We start from the raw sequence: 20024 nt of genomic DNA, 5'->3' as shown, positions 1-20024 counted from the left end.
GGGGTTTTGGGGGGGGGGGTTTGTTTGTATGTTTGGATTTGTGGGGTTTTTTTTTTAAGTTCTCCCTCAAGTATCTATACACTGTCCTCTCAAGGGTAGAGCACAGATGTTCTTAGCTCAGGTTGAGAGACCCAGCTGTCAAAAGATCATGTTGCTGCCACATGCACTGGACCATGAGGAGAGCTTAGCCAGGGCTCATGGAGAGTGTGTGGGTTGAAAGGACAAGATGGTGAAGATGACAAGCAATGCTAAGCACTCTAAGGCTGATAATGCAGTTGTAGTGTGCAAACGAGGGCTGACTTTTTTTGTTTTGTTTTGTTTGTTGGTGGTTTGCAGTTGGTTTTTTGTGTGGGTTTTTTTTTTTTTTTCCCCTTCCCCATTTTAGTGAACCACACCTATTTGTTGCAGTGTTTGAAGGCCATTCCTGCCATGGCCCACTGGCTCAGTTTCCCAACTGCTGCCTGCCATGAGAGATGTCTTTTGACAAATGACAGACCAGACCTGTAAAAGTTTGTGCTGGTTCAGGTCACTGTGAGGCAGGCAGACAGCATCTCAAGGCTCTGCTTCCAGTGTGGTAAGCCTCATTTTCCTCTATGGCACTGGGTGACATGGGGGGGCGTGGGGTGGGGTGGTGGTGCTGAACCTTCCGTGGGTGGCCATCTCTTGTGATTCTCCATGGCAGGGAACTTCTTGGGGTTTTTAGTCACCACTCCCTGCAGGACCATACTGAATGGTGATGTCACATTGGGTTCTGCTAGGAGAAGAGCATGGACCTGTGTGTGTTCCCAGGAACAAGGGCAGTAGAGCAAGCTGTGCAGGTGGGCCTTGCCCAGGAGCAGCAGCTGGGTTCTCTTTCAAGTGTGGTTCTTGGTGTTTGCTGTTCCTCAATGTTGCTCAAAGTGGGCTTGAGCATCCCCTGCAGGTTTGGGTTTTTTTTTTTGTTTTTCTAGACATGTTTTCCATTTAAGTAACTAGCAGGCATTTGGGAGCTGGTGACTTGCTAACCTTGATCAGTGTTCTAAGTAAGTGACCAGCACATCTCTGATATAGTCTGTTTCACCAGTCTTCCATCCAAGGATGCCTTTGTTAAGGGTAACTACCTTCTAGCATGGCTTCTACTCATTAATGGTTGGGGGATTTTAAGCTGCAAGAGCAGAATCTCTACATCAACTTTGAAGAGAAACAAGTTCACAGAGAGAGACATGTTAGAGACAAACACAGGCTGAGAGTCACTTTTACAAGTTTCTTTATGAAATTAAATGTTGCCCCTGGTCTGGGGGAGGGGAGGGGGAAGATATAGTGCAAGAATGACTTTGTACATGCTACTGAATTCAGATAGCCCTGGATGACCAGCCTTTGGTCAGCTGCAGCATCAACAAACACTGAGCTTCTGAGCTCTGCAGACAGTTAGTGCTCACTCACGCTAACATCATGTTGGAATGAGCAGGTGTCTTCCTTCTCCTGTCACAGCATGTCTCCTAAGCTAGGGAATTCAGTCAGTATGGCTTCTAACTCTCGCTATGGTAAGGCAAATCTTTCCTTTTGCTAACCAAGGTTTAACTTAATTCTTTTTGGCCACAGTTTGAAACTCGGGTACTTAAAGTGAGGCTCCTAGTGCCAAGTTTGGGCCTTGTTAAAGTGGCTTTCCATATTTTTTTTTTTTTTTTAAGATGTCAAAAACCTGTAGTAATAGCCTTGGCATTGAGGGTCTGTGGGAATTTGCATAATGACCATGGTTTTAGTCTTTCAGAGCTGAACTGTAGACTCTGACTTCTGGGAGCTAGGTTTGCAAATATTGACCTTTCTAAAAAAAAAAAAATTAAACAGACAAAACAGGCATCAAGTTAACAACATCTGACAAGAACAGTTATAGACTTACAAAATACACAGCTCTGATTTTTTTTACCATAAATAAACACATTACAAACAATGAACATTTTCAGTGGCCAGGAAATACGGCAGAATGATGGAGAGACAAGAATCCAAGGAACTGAGTGTGGTATTAATTAGGCACATTTTTTTCTAACTTATGTAACTCAAACCCACTAGAGAGATTCTTGAACTTTACTCATGCTGCAGGTTGATTGGCACAGTTTAATGTACTATATGGTTCATCAGTGGTGTTGAACTAAAGGAAAGAAAAAGGTCACAGTGCAATACTCACTGTTGTCTTGTCTGAGTGCCTGCAAAGGCTAACTGAATGAGTTAGTGTGGAGGAGGATCATGTCTTTGAGAAGTGTGGGGAGCAGGGGTGGGCAGAGACCACAAGGGTTTATTCCTCCGTGGAAAACAGATAATGATGTCAGTGACTCTGAACTGTTGGTCTGAGCATGTCAGTGGACATGGAGCTGGCAGATGTTGGCTGCCATCCCCTCTGACAGCTGCCAGACAGCAGTCGTGTTCACAGCAGGAAGGAGTCAGTCACAGTACAGCCGACTGGCAAAATCTTTTCCCATGAAACACGTCAGGCTCCCTCCTCTGAGCTCTTCCTGGAAGTTTGCGTCTTGGGTGCTGTGCAAGGCTGGCTCAGTGGGATGGCACAAACGCACACGTGTGTGCGAACACACGCAGTGTCTCACCTCAGAGCCAGGGCGGGCAGCTGGTCTGCAGAGTAAATAGGGAAGGCAGGAGCACGTGTGCCATCCTCTGTAAACAAAGGATTGGGAGAACCTGGGCTCCACCTCCCAGGACTGGCGGATAAAGTGCTTTCTCGGAAGGGGTTCAGGCACAAACACAGGGCTGCCCTTATTTCCGGAAGGGCGTCAGCCTGCTGATGTTCTGCCAGAAGTTCGAGGGCTTGCGCTTGGGCTCTGCCAGCATGAAGACTTGCTGCTGAGGGAGCGTAGTCGGCAGGGTGGGATGCTTCTGACGCATGAGAAAGTCATAGTATGGCCTGGTGACAGCTGTGAGGAGGAGGAGATGGGGAAGCGTGTTAGTTGAGCATAGCTCCCTTCCCCACCCCCTGCCCAATCCCTGTTAAACCTGCAGGGGAGTGAATCGGGTTTGTCTTAGTATTACCTGTCGTTTCAGTGCTGCTTTTTTAGGCTTAGAGTTGATGTGTGGAAGTCCCAGAAATGTGAAGCATAACTGACAGCTGTTCTGTCACCAGTATAGCAGGGCTAAATAGCTGTAGCTCATAATTTCTGACAAGCTTAACTGGTGACTTTGGTTGTTTTGGGAGAAGCAGCTGATGTGCACATGCGGCTGTTGCCTGTTACGACTAACCCTGCACTGGATTTCTGAGTCTTCATGGCCTGAGCCTGTGGACAGGGCTGGCTGGTGGGGTCTCCTCTACTGCTTCGCCCCTCTGGGGCTTTGCTCTGTTGAGAGAGGTCTGGCCTCCTTCCAAACTCCCTGCAGCCAAATCTTACTTTTGACTTGTTTTGAAATTTAGCCAAGCTTTCTTACTGGAGACCTGGCTAGGATTTAACTGCTGGCTGGTACCACCCAGAGGAAGTGGTTTCCTCTCCAAGGAAAGCAAGTGACATCTGCTCCTCTAGATATAAAGAAGGGTGGTGGCATCACAAAGTGGGGTAGCAGGAATCTTCAGCTGACAGTGCGTTCACGCTCACCTGGCTGCTGCTAAATCTTCCTTGTCTCTTAAAGTTTTAACGAACAGCTCTGTCAATGAGTATTGTACCTACCCATGGCATTCTGCCAAAATCACAGGTTTCAAAGCATCTTCCAGAGGTGCAACTGCCCAGGCAGGAATACTCTCTGCTGCACTAACCTTTATAGACCTTTGCATCATAGAATCATTGAGGTTGGAAAAGACAACTTTAAGATCATCAAAGGCAATCCCAAATACTGAGGATTACTACAACACTTCACTTCATCTTGTCTTTTCACAACTGCTTTCACAGAATGCCATACTGCTTGGAGAGCCTGGCTGCTAGGGTGAGGCTGTGAACTAGCCTTTGAACAGTAGCTGCCTGCTTGTACCTAACTGTGATTTTTGGCACAGTGCTCGGTGACGAGGTGCAAAGCAGCTCTCCTGGAGTTAGGAATAGTTTCCTGACTCCAGCCCTCTGAATCTGCCAGGAACTATACTTCAGGTTGTCACATCAGAGCTCACCATCTGGCCTTTCCAAGAGTTTGTTAATGCCATTTCATTGAAACTATTTCCATACAGTAACTGCAGAACCATCACATGCACACTTCCCCCCCCCTCCCTGCGCTATCAGTGGTTGTATGTTCAGGTGTGACTCACCCTTAGGCTTCCCAGTGTGGTGCTGCTTGCTGGCATTCAGCATTGCCTGCTTTTTCTGCACCTCTGTGATCGAAAAACCTTGAAGATAAAATAGCTTGTCAGCAGCAGGTCATCATTTTGTATCTCATGGGAAGATACGGGCATAGACAGTAACAGAAATAGCAAAATGCGTGAGGTAAGAGGTCACAAGCTAGAATTACTCCCAAAGCTGGAAGGGGTTCACACTGCTCCCACCAGCCTGTGCTGTGCTGCACAACTCTCCCTACCACTCATGCAAGGTTTACTGCCTGCCCTTCCCCCAGTGCTTTGCTGGGTGAAGAAGCCAGTCCAGACCAGTTGTGACAGAAGTCTGAATTAAGCAGCTTTGGGACCAAACAGTGAAAACCCTCTCTCACAATGAGAACCCTTGACCAAACATGTTTTGTGTAGATATCGCCAAGTTGGGCACTTCACACTATACTGCAAAATAATGGAAGCTGTGTGTAACATATTCACTATTTTGTCAGCTTTGCCTGAACTCATTAAAGACACATCAGCCTCTCCCTGAGGACATACTGCAGTGTCTGCTCATGGTGCTTTGTATTATTTTTTTTCAGTTCCACAGATTCATTCAGAATGTGCAGTTCAGCAGCCCAGAGCTGGATTGGAGCATGGACTGACTTCCTGCCCTTTCACTCCTGTGCATTGGCTGGTGGTTAAAAAAGAAGAGGGGAAAACAAACAAACCCAAAAAAACCCAACAAAAAAACCCCTCACTGCCTCACAACATTGCTCTTTCCATACCTGTCTCCTGGTCAAGCTGAACCTGTCTCCTTTCATTCTCAAATGCCTTCAGCCAGCGCTGTTTCTGCTCAGGCTTTTTTGCACAGAATAAGTGGACTTCCTCAGCATCTCGGCAGTGCAGCTTAAATGCATTTTTCACGCTGATATTGAAGTCCTTGTCCTTCCCATCTTCTACATCCAGTATTTCCATATCATCCATGTTGATCCGACTCTTATAATACAAGATGTCCCGGCGTAGAAGGTCCTGTAAGAGAGATCACACAGACTCATGCAGATGTTGCTGTTCTATCCCCCTTCTTTAAACATTTGTTTTCTTTGATATGATGAAGTAAATTTAATCTTCTTGGCAGTCATTACAGTCCTGAAAGAAAAAAAATTGTCAATGGCCGTGAATCTATGACATTGCAGAGCACCAAGCTCCTGGTGACACTGTTGGCATGGTTTCTTAGTGGGGTCAGGACAAGCTGGTATCTACCACTGCGGGATAGCAGCTGCCCTGAAGAGCTCTGAATGAGAAGCAAGCTTGTGTTCTTGCACATGATCCCAAATCCTCATTAAGCCTGTGTCAGAAAATAGTACTTGAATCCTACAGTCCCAGTGAGAAACAACAACAAAAAGCTAATCAGCTTTGGGTTGTTTGTGTTGACAATGAAAAGCAAATTTGAGAGCAGTGATACCTGGTGTTGCCTGTATGCCATGGATTATGCAAAAAAAATTGGCATGTTCAGTTCTGAAATTCCAATGGAAGATACCTTTCATTTGCTCAAAACAGGAAGATTTCTTTTATTACTTAGGTTATGAAAAATAGCATGGGCTGTACTTACAGACTTACATATGTTAATATCGTCTTACTGGCTGTCAAGGCCTGTAGCTCTCCATCAAAGCTGCAGTTACCTTCTGAATAGGGTACTAATCTCACGTGGCAGTGCATTTGAAAAAACCCCACTATATTTAAAAGAAAAGGGGTGACAATGCTCATACTTGAGTTGTATAAAATACACCCATACGCTAACCCTTAAAGCAGCACAATGCTTTCCTCTCTTGCTATAGGAGTTAGGCCAGGAGTTAGTTCCTGTAGCTTATTGCTGTGGCCAGGTGCACACAACACACCAGGATGTCAGAGAAGTGACTGCAACAAACGCACACAGAAATCTCTGTGCCAGCCGTACGTGTGGTGCCAGTAAGCACTGAGGAACCAAAGGGGTAGAGCAGGAGTTCGCTCCAGTTCTTCAGCACTGTAGCAGATAGCATTTGTGCCTGGTGAGCGAGGTTACCTTCTTGCAGCAGACAAGCTGGTGATCGAAGAGAAAGAACATCCTCTGTTGGCTCTTGGCTTGAGGGTGGGAGATTTTGGTTAATTCCCCAGAATAGATGAGTTCTGAGCTTCTGACTAGGACATCTTCACCCTGAGAACAGCACAAAGAACAGTTTGGCCTCAGCCATCTGAAAACGGGGGGGGAAGAAGTAAACTTGCAGTCTCATAAGAGAACCTCAGGTTGACAGAGGGGCCTGTGTGGCTTGAATTCCCGCTGACAAACATCTCCTCTGGGACTGAGAGGGAGCCTCTGTGCTGGAGGGCAGTCCTTGTCACATCGGGGAGACACTGTGGCCTCGGCACCCAGTGAATGGGAGCTGAATTTGAGAACAACAGTGTGTCAAATTAAAAAAAAAATCTCCTGTTCCAGGGAGTCGGCTCAGAGCAGCTGATCCATCCCTGACATTAAAGGAGACACATAAGCAGAGAGCTGAGAATTTAGCCTGACATCCTTTGGGAGAGAGACAGTCTGGGTTTATTGAGTCTAGGATTTAAAAAATTTAGTTTCTTTTATGTAGCTTTTTTTTTTTTTTTAATGAGTCTACAGGGAACTGTGGGTTCCTTTGCTTGGCTTGCCTTTCTGCAAGCTTATTAAGCATTAAGGGGCAATTCTGCTCATCTTGAGAGCTTGAAATCACTCAAGATAAAATGGGGGGCAAGAGGAAAATAATAGGATTTCACCAACCTACATGCTAATTTTATTCTGCAAGGAAAATGGGGAAGCAAAAAATCCCGGAGAACATGAAAAGGCAGCTGATCTACCTGGGTTATGTGCTAGACCTTTTCAGGTGTACTGAAAGATCACATCTCTTTAAATAAAAAAGCACATCCAAAGGGGGGCAGCAGAACTGAGGCAGGGCTAGACAGTAGTCCTTATGAAGATCTTGCTGAAAGCAGAGCTGTTGGAGAGGGGGGAAGAGAGGCAACATCGAACATTCAATTAATGGGGAAAGGAGATCTCTTACCTCCCAGTCTTCTATTGAGCTCTGCCACTGAGCAATTTTGTCAATGTTCTCCAGACGCCGCTTTCTCTCATTGATGAGCCGAGCAACGTTCTTCATGGCATTTAAGGCAGCTTCAACATCTTTAAAATCCCTAGGGTAGGACAGAGGCATTAGGCATGACAAAATGACACGGGCTTATTGCACCTACGCTCCAAAGGAGTGCAGTCTACCACGGTCTAGGGCTGGACAGCAGAAAACATGGGTTCCATGTGCAGTTATCCCAGCTGTTCTCTACTGGAAGTCCAAGGTACATGTTTCTAGGGGTAGCTTTTCAAATACTTGCTGGTTTTGAGGCACAGAGTATAGCCTTGTAGAAAATCCAGGCCCAATTTGTTGAAGGGAAGGGGGGGAGCAATCAAATTCAGCCACAGAGGTGTGAACGTGAGTTGCTGGAAGAATCTCCAGGGCTTTCTAAGCCTTGATTTTTCCAAAACATTATACAATATATTCACAATGCCAATGTGTTTATACAAGGACTGATTCTGTCCTGCATAGGAAAGGCAGCGCAGCAATAACTGGCTGCATTTCAAAGAAGAGCCAACAGTTTATCTGGAAGGGTAGGACAGAAGCTGATCTACCCTTCCTCACACACCATCTGCTGCCACCAGCTACTTCTGACGCGTTTAGAGTAGCTGGGAAGGAGCTGTTCTGCACAGCTTGTCTCTAACACAATTTTTAAACATCTGTGTACTGCATTAAGGAGCTTTCTGTCAAGAGATCAGCTTCAGAACAACATACTTAGAGATTTAATAAGCCGTGCTTAAAATCATTCTGAAAAATAGCTGTACTGAAAGTAGGAAAGTAAAATTTAAGCAAAGCCACAATGGACCACTACCAACCCTTTTCTTTAGTACAGCTTTTTCATGTCTTACTTCTGTAGCTAATTTTTTTCAGATGCTTGATTAAGTGACATAGTTATTTGAGCTGAGGGTGGTGCCTTCACCCTGAAGTGGAGCAGTGGACATGGAGGCTTTTGAGCTGGTGCTGAAGAGGCACCGAGTGCGCCTGGCTTGACTGCTGCAGGCCATGGCTTCCCACTGGGGAAGCACTGGGCAAAAGTCATGCCCACCACTCAGCCCTGACGTGCTGTGGTGTAGTTACATGGACATTTTTGGGTATATTCAACTTGTGCTTTTGGAGGCAAAGTTTTCAACACCACCGCTGGAAATGTTTAACTCCAAAGTATATATGTGCTGGTATCACAGATAAACGGGCCAAATAAAATAGAAAAGTACCATTAATGAGGTAGACCTTGCAGCTCCAGGTCTGTGACAGACAGGAAAGCCTAGTGCTACTGTAATGGGAGATGATGTATTTGATAGAAAAATACTTTTTTTTCCTGATTTCTACAAGGTGACGCAGAAGAATTGTGGCATTGGTTGCTCTTGGCAAGCTGCCCTCAATACACAATTCTGCATTAGTCCATTTCCATGAGACCAGTCTCGCTCCTTCCCTCCCCACCATGCTGGCCTACCTGTGCTGGGGGTTGGTGTATTTGAGAAGTTCAGCCAGTTGCAGCGGATATTTGCAGATTTTCTGCACGGGAGTCAGCAGAAACCCATCCAGAGAGATGTCGATCATCTTCTGCAGCAGGCGGCAGGCTTCAAAGAAGTAGACGTACTTGTTAACTTTGGCGAGGCGGGACAGCTCCATGCAGGCGTTGGGGTGGTTGTTGCAGTATTCAGAGTATATCTGGAATTCTGTTTGCTGCAAGGGAATTGAAGGGATTTACTGTCCATGTTCTTCAGCGTGATGGCCTGGATCAAACTGCTGTGTGCGGGTTCCCTGTGCAGGGCCTGCTCTTTGGTAATTTTTGTCCTCCCCAGATTTGGAAGCCTGGAGACATAAACCTGGCGATGGGCAGGGTTTATTACAAGCTACAGCACATGCAGCTTATCTGTGAGGCTGAGATGTTGCCATTCGTTCTGGCCTGGGCTCGGCTGAGTGTTTCTAATGACCGGATCAGCCATTGCTGATCCTGCACTGACCTGAAGATACCATAGCGGTAAACTCAAGTCCAGCTCAGGATTTTGGAATCTTCCTATGTTTTTGCCTAAAGCAGCATGGTCCGGCAGGGAGTACAGTGCTCAGAAGCTGAGGCACTTTGGAAATGTTCTTTCCACAGCCACAAGAGCTAGGGGATGTTTGGTTGGGAGGTGGGTAACGGGGGTGGTGGTGGCATTTAATTTGCTTAGGTGGGGTTTTTTTAAACAGAGCTTCAGTTCTGTCAGATCAATTTCTAATTCCTCTGGCTTAGTCCATGCTCAGCTACCCCTTTCCCATGAAGTCAAATTTACTTACATATTCCAAGAAGCATGAGCCAACCTCACTCAAATGTGGGTGGTCTTTGTTGAATTTCTTCTCTAGTGCTTTAACAAATTTCTTCTGGCACCTGTAGATGTCCTCAATATTCCCAAAGATTGTCTTCAGCTGCTCTTCTGTAAACATGTCAGCTCTTTTGCGGCACTGCTTAATATAACCCTAGGAGGAAACCAAATTGGAAAGCTTCCTGAACATTTGCTCTGTGGTCTTTGGTTATCAACAAAAAACCCCATGGACTGTAGTCAGTTGTACACCAGGTTCCTGTGCCCCCTGCCTGCGTAGGTGCAGCCAGGTGTTAGCTATTATTTCCTTTAAAACCACTCAAAACATGGTAGAAATAGAAACCAAGCCACAGTTACATCACTGCCTTAAATGATACTCTAATCCTCACTTGAAGGAGCCCCAGAGCTGCTTTCTCTCCTGTGAAAGAAACCTTTATCTGTCTGCGGGCTACGGGGTGTTCTGACCCCAGCACTGATCCACCGATTTTGGCCACAGTTGTGGATCTGGTTTGGATGCTTGAGTTAGGAAATGCCTGGTTGACTCAAGGGAGAAGGAGGGCACAAAGAACATGGGGAGACACTGCAGGAGGAAAGGCTTGTTTGTTAACTGCGTGTTGCTTTGCCCCAGCTGGCTTTCCTGGAAGGCACTACATTTTTGTGTCATTTCAGTGAAGAACTATGTTCCTGCGACACTCTTATCAATTACCTTCATTTACCCCAGTGTATATGACAGCGTGTCTCTTCCGGACGAGGTGTTGCAATACTCAGCATATTTTCAAGTGAAAGACCTAATTGGCTGAACATCGCTCCATTGTTTTGATCTGAGGATGACTTGCCTGAAGGCTGGAGTTGCTGATTGCATTACCTTAGAACATATATTAAAGAGGACAGCAATGCTAGACATTTACTTTTCTCTGGCTTGGGAAATTCAATTAATTCAATTTAGTCAGAGCCCAAGTTGGTGCTGCAAATACAGAGGCATTTGGGATATTGCTGTCATGAATTGTCTCCTGCTTTCTAAGCACACAACACCATTTAGCCGAGCAGGCTCTGATGGAAATACAGTCTCTTTTTCAGAAAAGAAAAGTTACCTGCTTTGGGTAACTCTGGGCAAGAATGGGACATACTCTGTTATTATCCTTCAGACACGTTCTGACATTCACTTCCCCCTTTATTCCCTTACCTCACAGATGTCCTTCAGATGCTTGATGTAATCTCTCTCTGTGCTTATGATCTCATTGATGACGTTGGTCCTCATTTGATCTTTGGTGGTCTGCCCCATCCCAAAGCGGCGGGTGCCACTGCTGGAATCGTCCTCTTTGCCACCCTCTACCTTCAGGGGATAATCGTCCATGGGTTCATCCTGGTTTACTCGCAGCTGTGCCAGACACGCAAGATGTTAATCGTTTGTATTGCTAAACACAACTCTTCTGAGGAAAACAAGTTTGGGACAGTTGACTGAATGGCAGACAAAGACTGAGCTAGGATAAGGAGTGACAAGGGCTGCTGCATGTATATTGTATTTTCCCCTCAGGGAAGCTAAGGCCAGATAGCCAGTTTGGGGAGGGCAGTTTCAAGCCACACGACAGCTGCTCCTGCGGTGTGACATGGGTGTTTTTAAGCAGGCATCTCTTGTGGACAGAAGTCACAGGAATGATACGGAGTCCTCCAGGAAGAATACATCCAGAATCAGGACAGGAAAGCTGCTTAGGTACTTGCGAGGGGTTGCTTAGGGAGGGAGGGGCGAAACCAGTAAATAACGTTATTGTTGTTCTCATATTATGAGTAGCAGATGGCCTCTCACTATCTGCCTCCCCAAGATTATCTAAAGAGAATTTATTGCTAATGTCAAAGCAGATAGAGATGCCAGTGGGCATATAATGTGGTAAGGAATGGCATGACATTACAGGGCTGCCTGTGAAACTCATGGTTCCTTCATAGTGCCCGTGAGATGGCAGCACAGCATGAGCAGAGAACAGCAGCGTTCTGCAAACACACCCTCCTGCAGAGTCTGCATTGACCACAACAGCAAAGCAGCTTAGTTAATAGCAGGCAACTGTCGGTGCATTTCACTTACAAACTGTCTTTTATGTCTTAGTACCATAGCTCTTAGAGTGTCCATGGGAATATTTTGTGGACAGTATCTCTTAGAGTGCTCATGGGAATATTATTTTGTGCACTTGCACAGAGTAACTCAGCACAGAGAAGAAACGAGAAGTAGGAACACACGTAACTATAGGCATTTTTATTACAATGACACAGAACTGCTTTAAACTTTCAATGTAGTTTCTTCTAGGCAGGATTACTTACCACTCATACACATCTGTCTACATATAAAAACCAGTGCATACCCATCCCTTGTTCAGCATAGGCATAGATGACATTTACTCACTGTGTACAGCTGGTGAAGCCCTCAAGACATGCAGTCCTGGTTTTCCTTCACTGTGAGCAGAACAACATTGGCTAGTCTTAAACTCAGACCTTGGCCTGAAACTTGCGTGGAGTAACCAAGAGACCTGCAGATTTATCCAAGTCCCCAAGCACACCAGCCTTCCCAGCAGTAAGCTTGAGACCCAGTGATAGTTAGCAGGAAATCTTCACTCAGACGCTTGAACGAGTGTTGTAATTACTCTGCTGAAAGAACTTGTTCTCTGCATCCCTAATAGCTAGCGCTAGTCTGCTTTTCCCTGAAATACTGTCACGGGTTTTTGCCAGCCAGGACAACAATCCAACTTATCAGTAATGTGAAAGAAAAAGACGCCTGTGTTTTGACGGCGAAAAAAGCAGTTCTATCCTCACCAGCGCTGAGAGTTTGGACCTAGTAATCTTGCAAAAACATCCACCGTTTGCAATAGTTGTTCACCCCAGTCTCCTGCACTCTGTAACAAAGCATTTCAAAACTTTTATAGCACTGACTGCCCCACTTCTCCAAGGACTTTTGCTACAGACACTGTATCACCTTGTATCACCTCCTTTCAAGCTTCACCTGGTTTTGGGTCACTTGTGATCTGAAGTGACCTGGATAAAGAGCTAAAGGGCTGAGAATCTCTGCCCTTAGGCACCCAGTTGCCTTTGCAGTACTGAGGAGCCTGCTCTGAAGAGGTGAAGGCGGAGTCAGGCATCCACACCCCAAAGAAAGGAAAAAAGCCTTTCTCCTCACAGCAGGAAAGGCGTGCACAGCAGGTACCTGGACTCTTGTTTTGCCCCCCACTTGCAGAGAGAATTCAGATGTGTTTCAGAATGCTCTGTAGAGATTAATCCAACCTCTGCAGTACCCAGCTGGGTGTGTCCGGGCTGTTCTGTACAGCTATTTCTATGTGCTTTGTAGCGGACTCCAGGGGAGAGCCTTGGCCCCAGAAGCCTTGGCCCAAAAGCATCAAGTGTTTCATATCTCCCCCTCATCATGTCCCACATGACCTCCAAGACATTTTTTTGGTTTTCCCTCCATTTTTAAACACCTGGAATACGGTACTATGTGGTAGCCCAGCAGGCTGATGTTTTTAAAACCCAGGGCTAAGAGAAGTTGCGTGCACGAGTCAGGTGGCTGCATGCTTTGGGATGTGGCATTGCACTGGACCCAGCACCAGATAGAAAAAGCTAAATTTGGTGCCATGCTTATCCATACTGTCTGAAGTGGACACTCGAGTGAAGACCTCTGCCAGCTGCATCTGGGATTCCTCTAGGAGAGTATTTGTTGCTCGCTCCTGAAGGGGATGCTGTGTGCTTGGGCACAAACTAGCCAATATACATATGGGTAAGCAGGAGCCCAGGCTGCAAACCAGCATGCAGGGCAGCTCCCCAGCTGGCACAGCTCAGCCTTGCTCCAGAGTCTGAAACTGAACCTTGCCCTGAGTCACTCATGTAAAGAGCGACTTCTCCACACTGGTGCAGCTCAGCAGGAGGGCCTGATAGTCTGTAGCCATGTGTGGAGGAATAGTAACAAGACATGTTGAATCAACTGTCTCTAGTAGTGAATGTGCTCAGGAGTTGCTACAGAACACTAAACCTGGAGAAAAAAAACCCAAGCACTTGGTGCTAATGGCGAAGTATAAAGAAACACCAAGCTCTTACCCGTACAAAGCTGGCTGGAAACCAGCCTTCGCTGTCCAGAATCCTCCCCCACCACCACTCCTTGTTGGTAGCATCCATTACTTCAATGACATCGCCAGCCTTGAATCCCAGCTCTTGGTCATCCATCGTGACATGGTCCCATAGGGCTTCTGCATACACCACGCTGCCATCGCTGATGAGCTGTGAACAGAGCAAGTCAAACTGTCAGCTCCCAACAAGCGTTGATAACCGCTTACTCCCCACGAGCAATGTGAAAAGGAGTTGGTACTAGTGTGGCTGTTGTTTCAACCGACCTTGCTCTCACTAGCATTTATTCAGAATCATTTGCACACAGTACATTTGCTACCATAAAGAACATAAATTTGATGCTCTGGAATTTCCCACTGGTGACTTTGCCTCAGACAGCAAACAGAGCTCAGTGGTACCTTGTCGGTGGAGGATGCTCTTGTGCTGCCAGTGCAGCTCTGCTTTGGAAAGCTGTGAAATAAAACCTTGAGCACCAATGTTTAGAGACATACTTAGGAGAAAGTATACTGAGGCCTCGGAGCTAGTCCAGGATGGAGGGAGCCTTAAGTCTTTAAGATGGTTAAACCTACCACTTAAGCTTGGCTGCTTAAAATAAGTCTCCTGGAGAGTTTTAAGTACCTGCTGAGGGACAATGGTTATGTACTGCATGTCCCCTAGAGGGCCTGCTCTAGGAAGAAAAGGACCCTCAACAACTGAAAAAAAAAACCCAAACCAAACCATAAAACCCACCCCACATGGCTGGAGGCTGTGGGGGGACTCTTGAACACAGAGGTGATTGTGTCTGGATCCGCCTGATGCCATTCTCCACTATTCACACTAGGTGCAGTGGTCCTGCTGGGCACTACAACAGGAGTGCCTGCCTGATGCCCACAGGTCTATCACGGCACAGTCTCGCCTGAATTTCAGCAACTACAGAGTTACATGCACAGGCTTCTCAGGACCTGAGCATGTCTGAACACCTAAGATTTCCCCAAGAAGGCAGCATGTATACGGGAGTCTTGCTAAAAAGGACTTCCTCAGTAATTTTGGAATAGCAGTGAAGCCCTATTTTTCTCCAGAAAAATAGCGCAACCATAAATTCTTGGAAAACAACAGAAAGAGCAATCCATGCAGCACGAGGGAGAAAAACAACCTGTACAAAACCCACTGACCATGGTACATCACACATCATTGCAGCAGTGTCACCACAGCCACATAATGCACGCGTCATCCATGCTGGGCACATGAGGATGCTCGGTCATAGTTGTCTGCTGCTCTGGGTTACTATTTTTTGCCACTCCCTCAAGAAGAAAGATGTACATTGTAAAAGAAAGTTAGGACGGTTGTGCATACAGTAAAGCAGGAGAGAGTTAACGAGGCATTTTAAAGAAAATTGAAATACAGCCTGCCTTTGGATAGCAAATGCCCCTTCACTGAACCAGAAACAGCTTAACACAGCGTTTCCATTTTGTCAGAAATAACAGGATGATGGGGAAGGAGAGGATGAGAGGTTCCCACTTATCTACACAGCCGGTGTGCCGGCACTCCCCACACTGCCTTTTCCCAGCTGCCCTCCGCTGCACCTCCACAGGGCTGAGTGCATCCTTGCTGCAGGTGTCTGCTCTTCACAGAGGTGCGCAGTCGCTGTGGGGGGGCCCAGCAAGCAGAGAACATAAGGGACATGCTGCTGTCATACAGCTGGCCAGTGGCACGAGGGGAAAATCATCCAAGAGTCTTAAACGGTGCCTCACTAGTCTAAGCTCCTATAGCAGGGACAGGCTTTGATCACAAGCAGAGAAGTAGGATCATTAGCCTCAGAAAACCAAACAGCAAGAGACAGTGATGAACGCACCATACAGCAGAGGCAGCCACACCCAGTCAAATGCAGGTATCTGTCCAAACAAGCTGTGGTGGGAGAGGACATTTGGCCTGACAGTGAACACATACAGCTGTTAGAGCTGTGTGCTGCTTTTTACGCATAGTTCACTTAACAGGCATATTGCATATAGTTGGACGAGCTTAACACATACTCAGCATTATTCATATTTTTGAAACACTTGTAGGTCTTGTCAGGTACTAACACTGATGCTTCAAAACTGGAAACTGACTGCAGCTCTAATATTGCATTAGCACTCGTGCCTCTGCAGCTCTTTCCTTCCTGCCCGTTTGCAAACACAGCAGATGCCACTTGTGCAGGCTGCTCAGCGTCTCGCAGAGAGATGGAGGGGGGAGGTCTGCTGTGTTACTCCTCCAAGCAATGCCCATGCACAGGCTGGCACAGAGGAGACACAGCCAGGGCTATTGCCGTAGCTGCCCCAAATTAAGTCCATTAGACGTGGGCAGACAGGTGTGGCGTGCCAAGGTCCAGTCTGTGGGCTTGTTTGCATTCCAGCTACTTGGTCCCTGGTTGTGTCAGGCTGGACACCTTGACATAATTACCTTGTATGTCCTGGTCTTGCTCTGACAGAAGCTCCAGGCAATACTAACAGAGATAAAAGATCTTGGCAAGTTACAGAAGGAGGGATGAAGACTCCTTTAGGCAATGTTTGTCTTTGAGCTACTTGGTTCTAATTGAATAAAATTTGAATAGCTTTCTCTTGATAATGCCAAGTACACTGGATCATACAAAGGAAAAAAATGAACCCAGGAGCATCAGAAGATCCTGGGAACAGGGCAGTTCAGGGAGAAGGTGCCAATAAAATGGAATTTACTTTTCAGCTCTGTGACCATAAAACAGACACCTTCCATGAAGAGCACCTGAACCCAAGCCCTTCCCGGTGAACTAGAATGGTTGATGTGAAGCCTGTGTTTGTTGCTTGCCCCCCCTCCCTCCCCCCCAACTTGGTGTATTACAGACTGAAGCTGAACTGGGTCAGCACATCAAACATTTGAACCCTGCAGCAGTCCTGACCCCAGAGGCAAAGCATACCCCAGCCCAGTTCCTTCACCCGTCACTTTGCTTTCAGAACTTCTCTTCTGCCTTCTCTCATGCAAAGTGCAAATACTTATTTTTTCTGAACATGGGTAGAAGCCAGCTAGCCTCTCCCTTAAACTGAACCTAGGGGATGGTTTTCAAATCCTGACAGCTTTCTCTTGCTTCCTCTCAAAACTTTTAGCTTCACTGGTTAATGATGGACAACAGAGATTAACTTTATCTCACAGAGCTGCTGCCATTTGAACAGCAGGCATTTAGTCCAAACGAGTTATCTTGATTGTCTTCATGGAGCGTCTACCCTTAGTGGAGAGAGACAGGCACCCCAGGGAAGGGTTCATCTTAGGCATCTTCCTTAGCACGATGAATCAACCGAGTCCCCAGGGGTCCTGTCTCCCTTCACTGCCAGGGAGGAATTTGGGCTAGCTGAGACTTGCTGCCTGGTTGCAGGGTGCCAGAACCACTGACACAACTCCACAGCCACAGCAGACACTTCATTGCTTCTTGCTGCTCTGTCTACACGTTTCAGGGTAACAAAGACCTTCGTGCCACAGCGTTACACCAGACGTGTGTCCCCCCTGGGCAATGGGTTGTCTTCATTGCTTGAGAAGCATAGCCGTGCTCACCATGTCTCCAGCCAAGCCATGCCCGCAGCATTCATTGTCCTTTTGCCTACTGTGTCAGCTGCGTATTTTTTCAGCAGAGATTTTAGAGCAATGATTGAGGATAGTGGAGGACTCTCAGGCATCTACCAAACACTGCAGATCTCCATTCAAAATATTTTAATTTGACAGTGATTCTCCTTAACAAATCTGAGATGTCAGTCAGCCGAGATCTTAATCCAGTTAAGCGTGCTGCACTGATATTCTATAGTGCTGCTTTTTTAATCAGTGCCTGTAGTCAAGCTCCTCATGTGACATCTAGTACAGCTGCCTCCATTTACAAAACACTCAACATTTGTCATCACATTTATTTGGTAAGAACTATTTTCCACAAAACCATTCTGACTGGCATTAATTACATTATTTCCTTTTATTTATATCATCTGAGTCCTGATTCCCTCTCAGAAGTGGTTTTAACAGATGGGAAGAGGAGGAGGGTCCCCCCGCAGCAGGCAAGGAGAAGCTTCGAAAGCTCCCTTTATCAAGTGCCACAGGAGGAGGGAAGCAACCCTTGCAGAAAGCGGAGGCGGCAGAGCTGGGCTCCATGGTATTTCAGCCTGTATGTGAAGAGCACAGCGTGAGAGAGCATGCGAGGTGCATGGCCATCTGAGTCCAGGTAAATGCGATTTTTCAAACTCCAGAAGGATGCAAGAAGTTCTCTGTTCCTCAGCTAAGATATGGGAGCTGGTTATTATAATGCAGAACAAACTGACTGAAATGTCTTTAGACCATTTTACTTTTGGCTGAAATAGGCCAGGAGAGTTCTTCTGAAAGAGGGGGGATAGTTACCTGGAGGTGAGGAGGACACCTACTCATCTAGACCCTGTCAGTGCCCTTGGTACCACAACCACCACTCTCCCATGACCTGGATACCAAGGGAGCCTGCTAATCTTGGCAACTAACATCCTTAAGGTTTGGCATAATGAAACAACAGGAGCAAAGCCCTTCTCCAACCTGTTAGCACTCTGCAAAGGGTTGTCTTTGTATCAGGTTTTGTAGTTAAATGTTGCAGTTGCTGGTAGTGCTTACAGTAAGTAAAGCTGTAAAGTAGGTCCCATTTTAACCTTTCTTACACGTTTCCAGAGGTTTCTTATGTAAACCTATGTCTATAAGACGTATATTTTCTGGTATAAGTGAAATATATTTTCACTCTTTCTAAACAAGCAGATACAATGCTGAGTGACAGGGTGACAAAACGACAAATGAAATTCTATGCTGACAAATGCAGTACAAGCAATATCTAACATAAATGACTAAATGAGCCGCTCCTCAGGAACATCTCTGCAGACAGACTGAGGAAAACATTGGCATGCTCCATCAGGGTCAGAAAGTCTGAACGTCAGGAATGACTCAGAAAGAAAGAGGGAGAACGAGACAAGGCACAGAGAGCAGCATGAATCAAATGTGGGAAGAGTTTCTAGGCCAGTACAAGCTAAACAGACCTTGAAGCTGCAATAGAGAAAGGTGGATGGAGGGTGGCCACGAGGTGAGGGCTTACGAAATGGTTATTCCTAATGCAAGGCCAACGGCTGCCCAGCGAAATTGCCAGGCAAGAAGTTTAGTACAAAAGCTGTGCTTTTTTCCTGTGGGGCTTAATTTAGCTGTGCCACGGGATGCCACAGAGCCAAACGCACAGATGATTTTTAAAAGAGATCGAGGAAATGTGTGTCCTTTAGGGCCATTTAAACACATGGTATCTGGATACAGCCCATCAGGGACACTCCTGGAACGGCACACCGGGAGAGAGCCAGGCCATACCTGCACCTGTTCCCGAGCAGCCACCCCAAGTCACAGCTCAAAGGCTGACTGGCTGGCCCTGCAGAGCTGGCTTGAGGACATCAGGGTAGTGAAAAACACAGAAGAAAAAAAACGTTGACTATTCATATTACCCACAAGAATCTCTTGAGAACAATGAGCCCTGAAAATGTTAACTTGCCAGGGACAGAGGTGCTCCCTGAGGTACAGCAGCACTCTCCTTCAGGTGGAAAATTAGCAACTGCCAACAGTAATTACAAGGATGTCAGGATGTCCTTGTAGGGCTGTCATCTTCCTGGCTCGGACTTCTCAGGCAGAGGTAGGTGCAGCACTTCAACCTGACAGATCTCACTTATCCTACTCGCGCAGCGCTTGCCAGGCGCATGGAGGAAGGTCAGTCCACACACCTGGAGTAGCCGTTCATCCGTACCACATGGATGTCCAACTCTGGCCTTTTCTTTTTGCTCAAAAAAAAAGGGAAGATGAAAGTGTACCCAGGGAAACCTGGCTGTTCAGACATCGCCTGGGAGGCGTTCAGGGAGGAGGAAGGAGTCCCTGAGCGCAGGTTACAGGAGTGGGTATGTGCTGCATCCTCTCTCAAAATGTTCAGAAAGGCCTTTACAATTAAGAGCTCAAAGGACCTCAAACCTCCTTAAGCACCCAAAGCCAGAGAACTTAAGTCATTCCAAAGCTCTAAATCAGCTTAAACAGCTTAAACTCATCTGAGGCCTTAAAGTGTTTTAAGCATTTTAAACCCACCTAAAGCCTTAAAGTGGCTTAAAGAGCTTGGAATGCTCTAAGACTTAAAAGTGCTTTAAGTATCTTTAACTTTTGGCTAACCCACTCCTCATACCTCTCCCAGTTGTGCGGTACCTGTCACTCCAGGTTAAGGTAGGATCCAGGTGCCACAGTCCCCTTTACCCCAGGCGACTCAGATCTCTGGCAGAATGGCTCTTTATACGC

General features: G+C 46.5%; 1 protein-coding gene across 1 annotated transcript in view; it reads right to left on the bottom strand.

Moving 5' to 3' along the window:
• Positions 1–2745: 2745 nt before the first annotated feature.
• The window catches only part of ARHGEF4 (Rho guanine nucleotide exchange factor (GEF) 4), a 39167-nt gene continuing 21888 nt past the window's right edge, over positions 2746–20024 (bottom strand). Inside the window, exons 2-10 of the mRNA XM_010083004.1 lie at positions 13707–13886; positions 10819–11013; positions 9613–9792; positions 8786–9018; positions 7273–7402; positions 6267–6398; positions 4993–5236; positions 4211–4288; positions 2746–2903 (exon numbers count right to left, since the gene is read on the bottom strand). Of these exons, the coding sequence (XP_010081306.1) occupies positions 2746–2903; positions 4211–4288; positions 4993–5236; positions 6267–6398; positions 7273–7402; positions 8786–9018; positions 9613–9792; positions 10819–11013; positions 13707–13832 (1476 nt within the window). The 5' untranslated portion in view covers positions 13833–13886. The remainder of the gene's footprint in view (positions 2904–4210; positions 4289–4992; positions 5237–6266; positions 6399–7272; positions 7403–8785; positions 9019–9612; positions 9793–10818; positions 11014–13706; positions 13887–20024) is intronic.

This window comes from Pterocles gutturalis, unplaced genomic scaffold (assembly GCF_000699245.1).
Source record: "Pterocles gutturalis isolate BGI_N339 unplaced genomic scaffold, ASM69924v1 scaffold14090, whole genome shotgun sequence".
Classification (NCBI taxonomy): Eukaryota; Metazoa; Chordata; class Aves; order Pterocliformes; family Pteroclidae; genus Pterocles; species Pterocles gutturalis.
The sequence above is the reverse complement of the archived record's forward strand: the minus strand, read 5'-3'. Positions and strand labels throughout refer to the sequence as shown.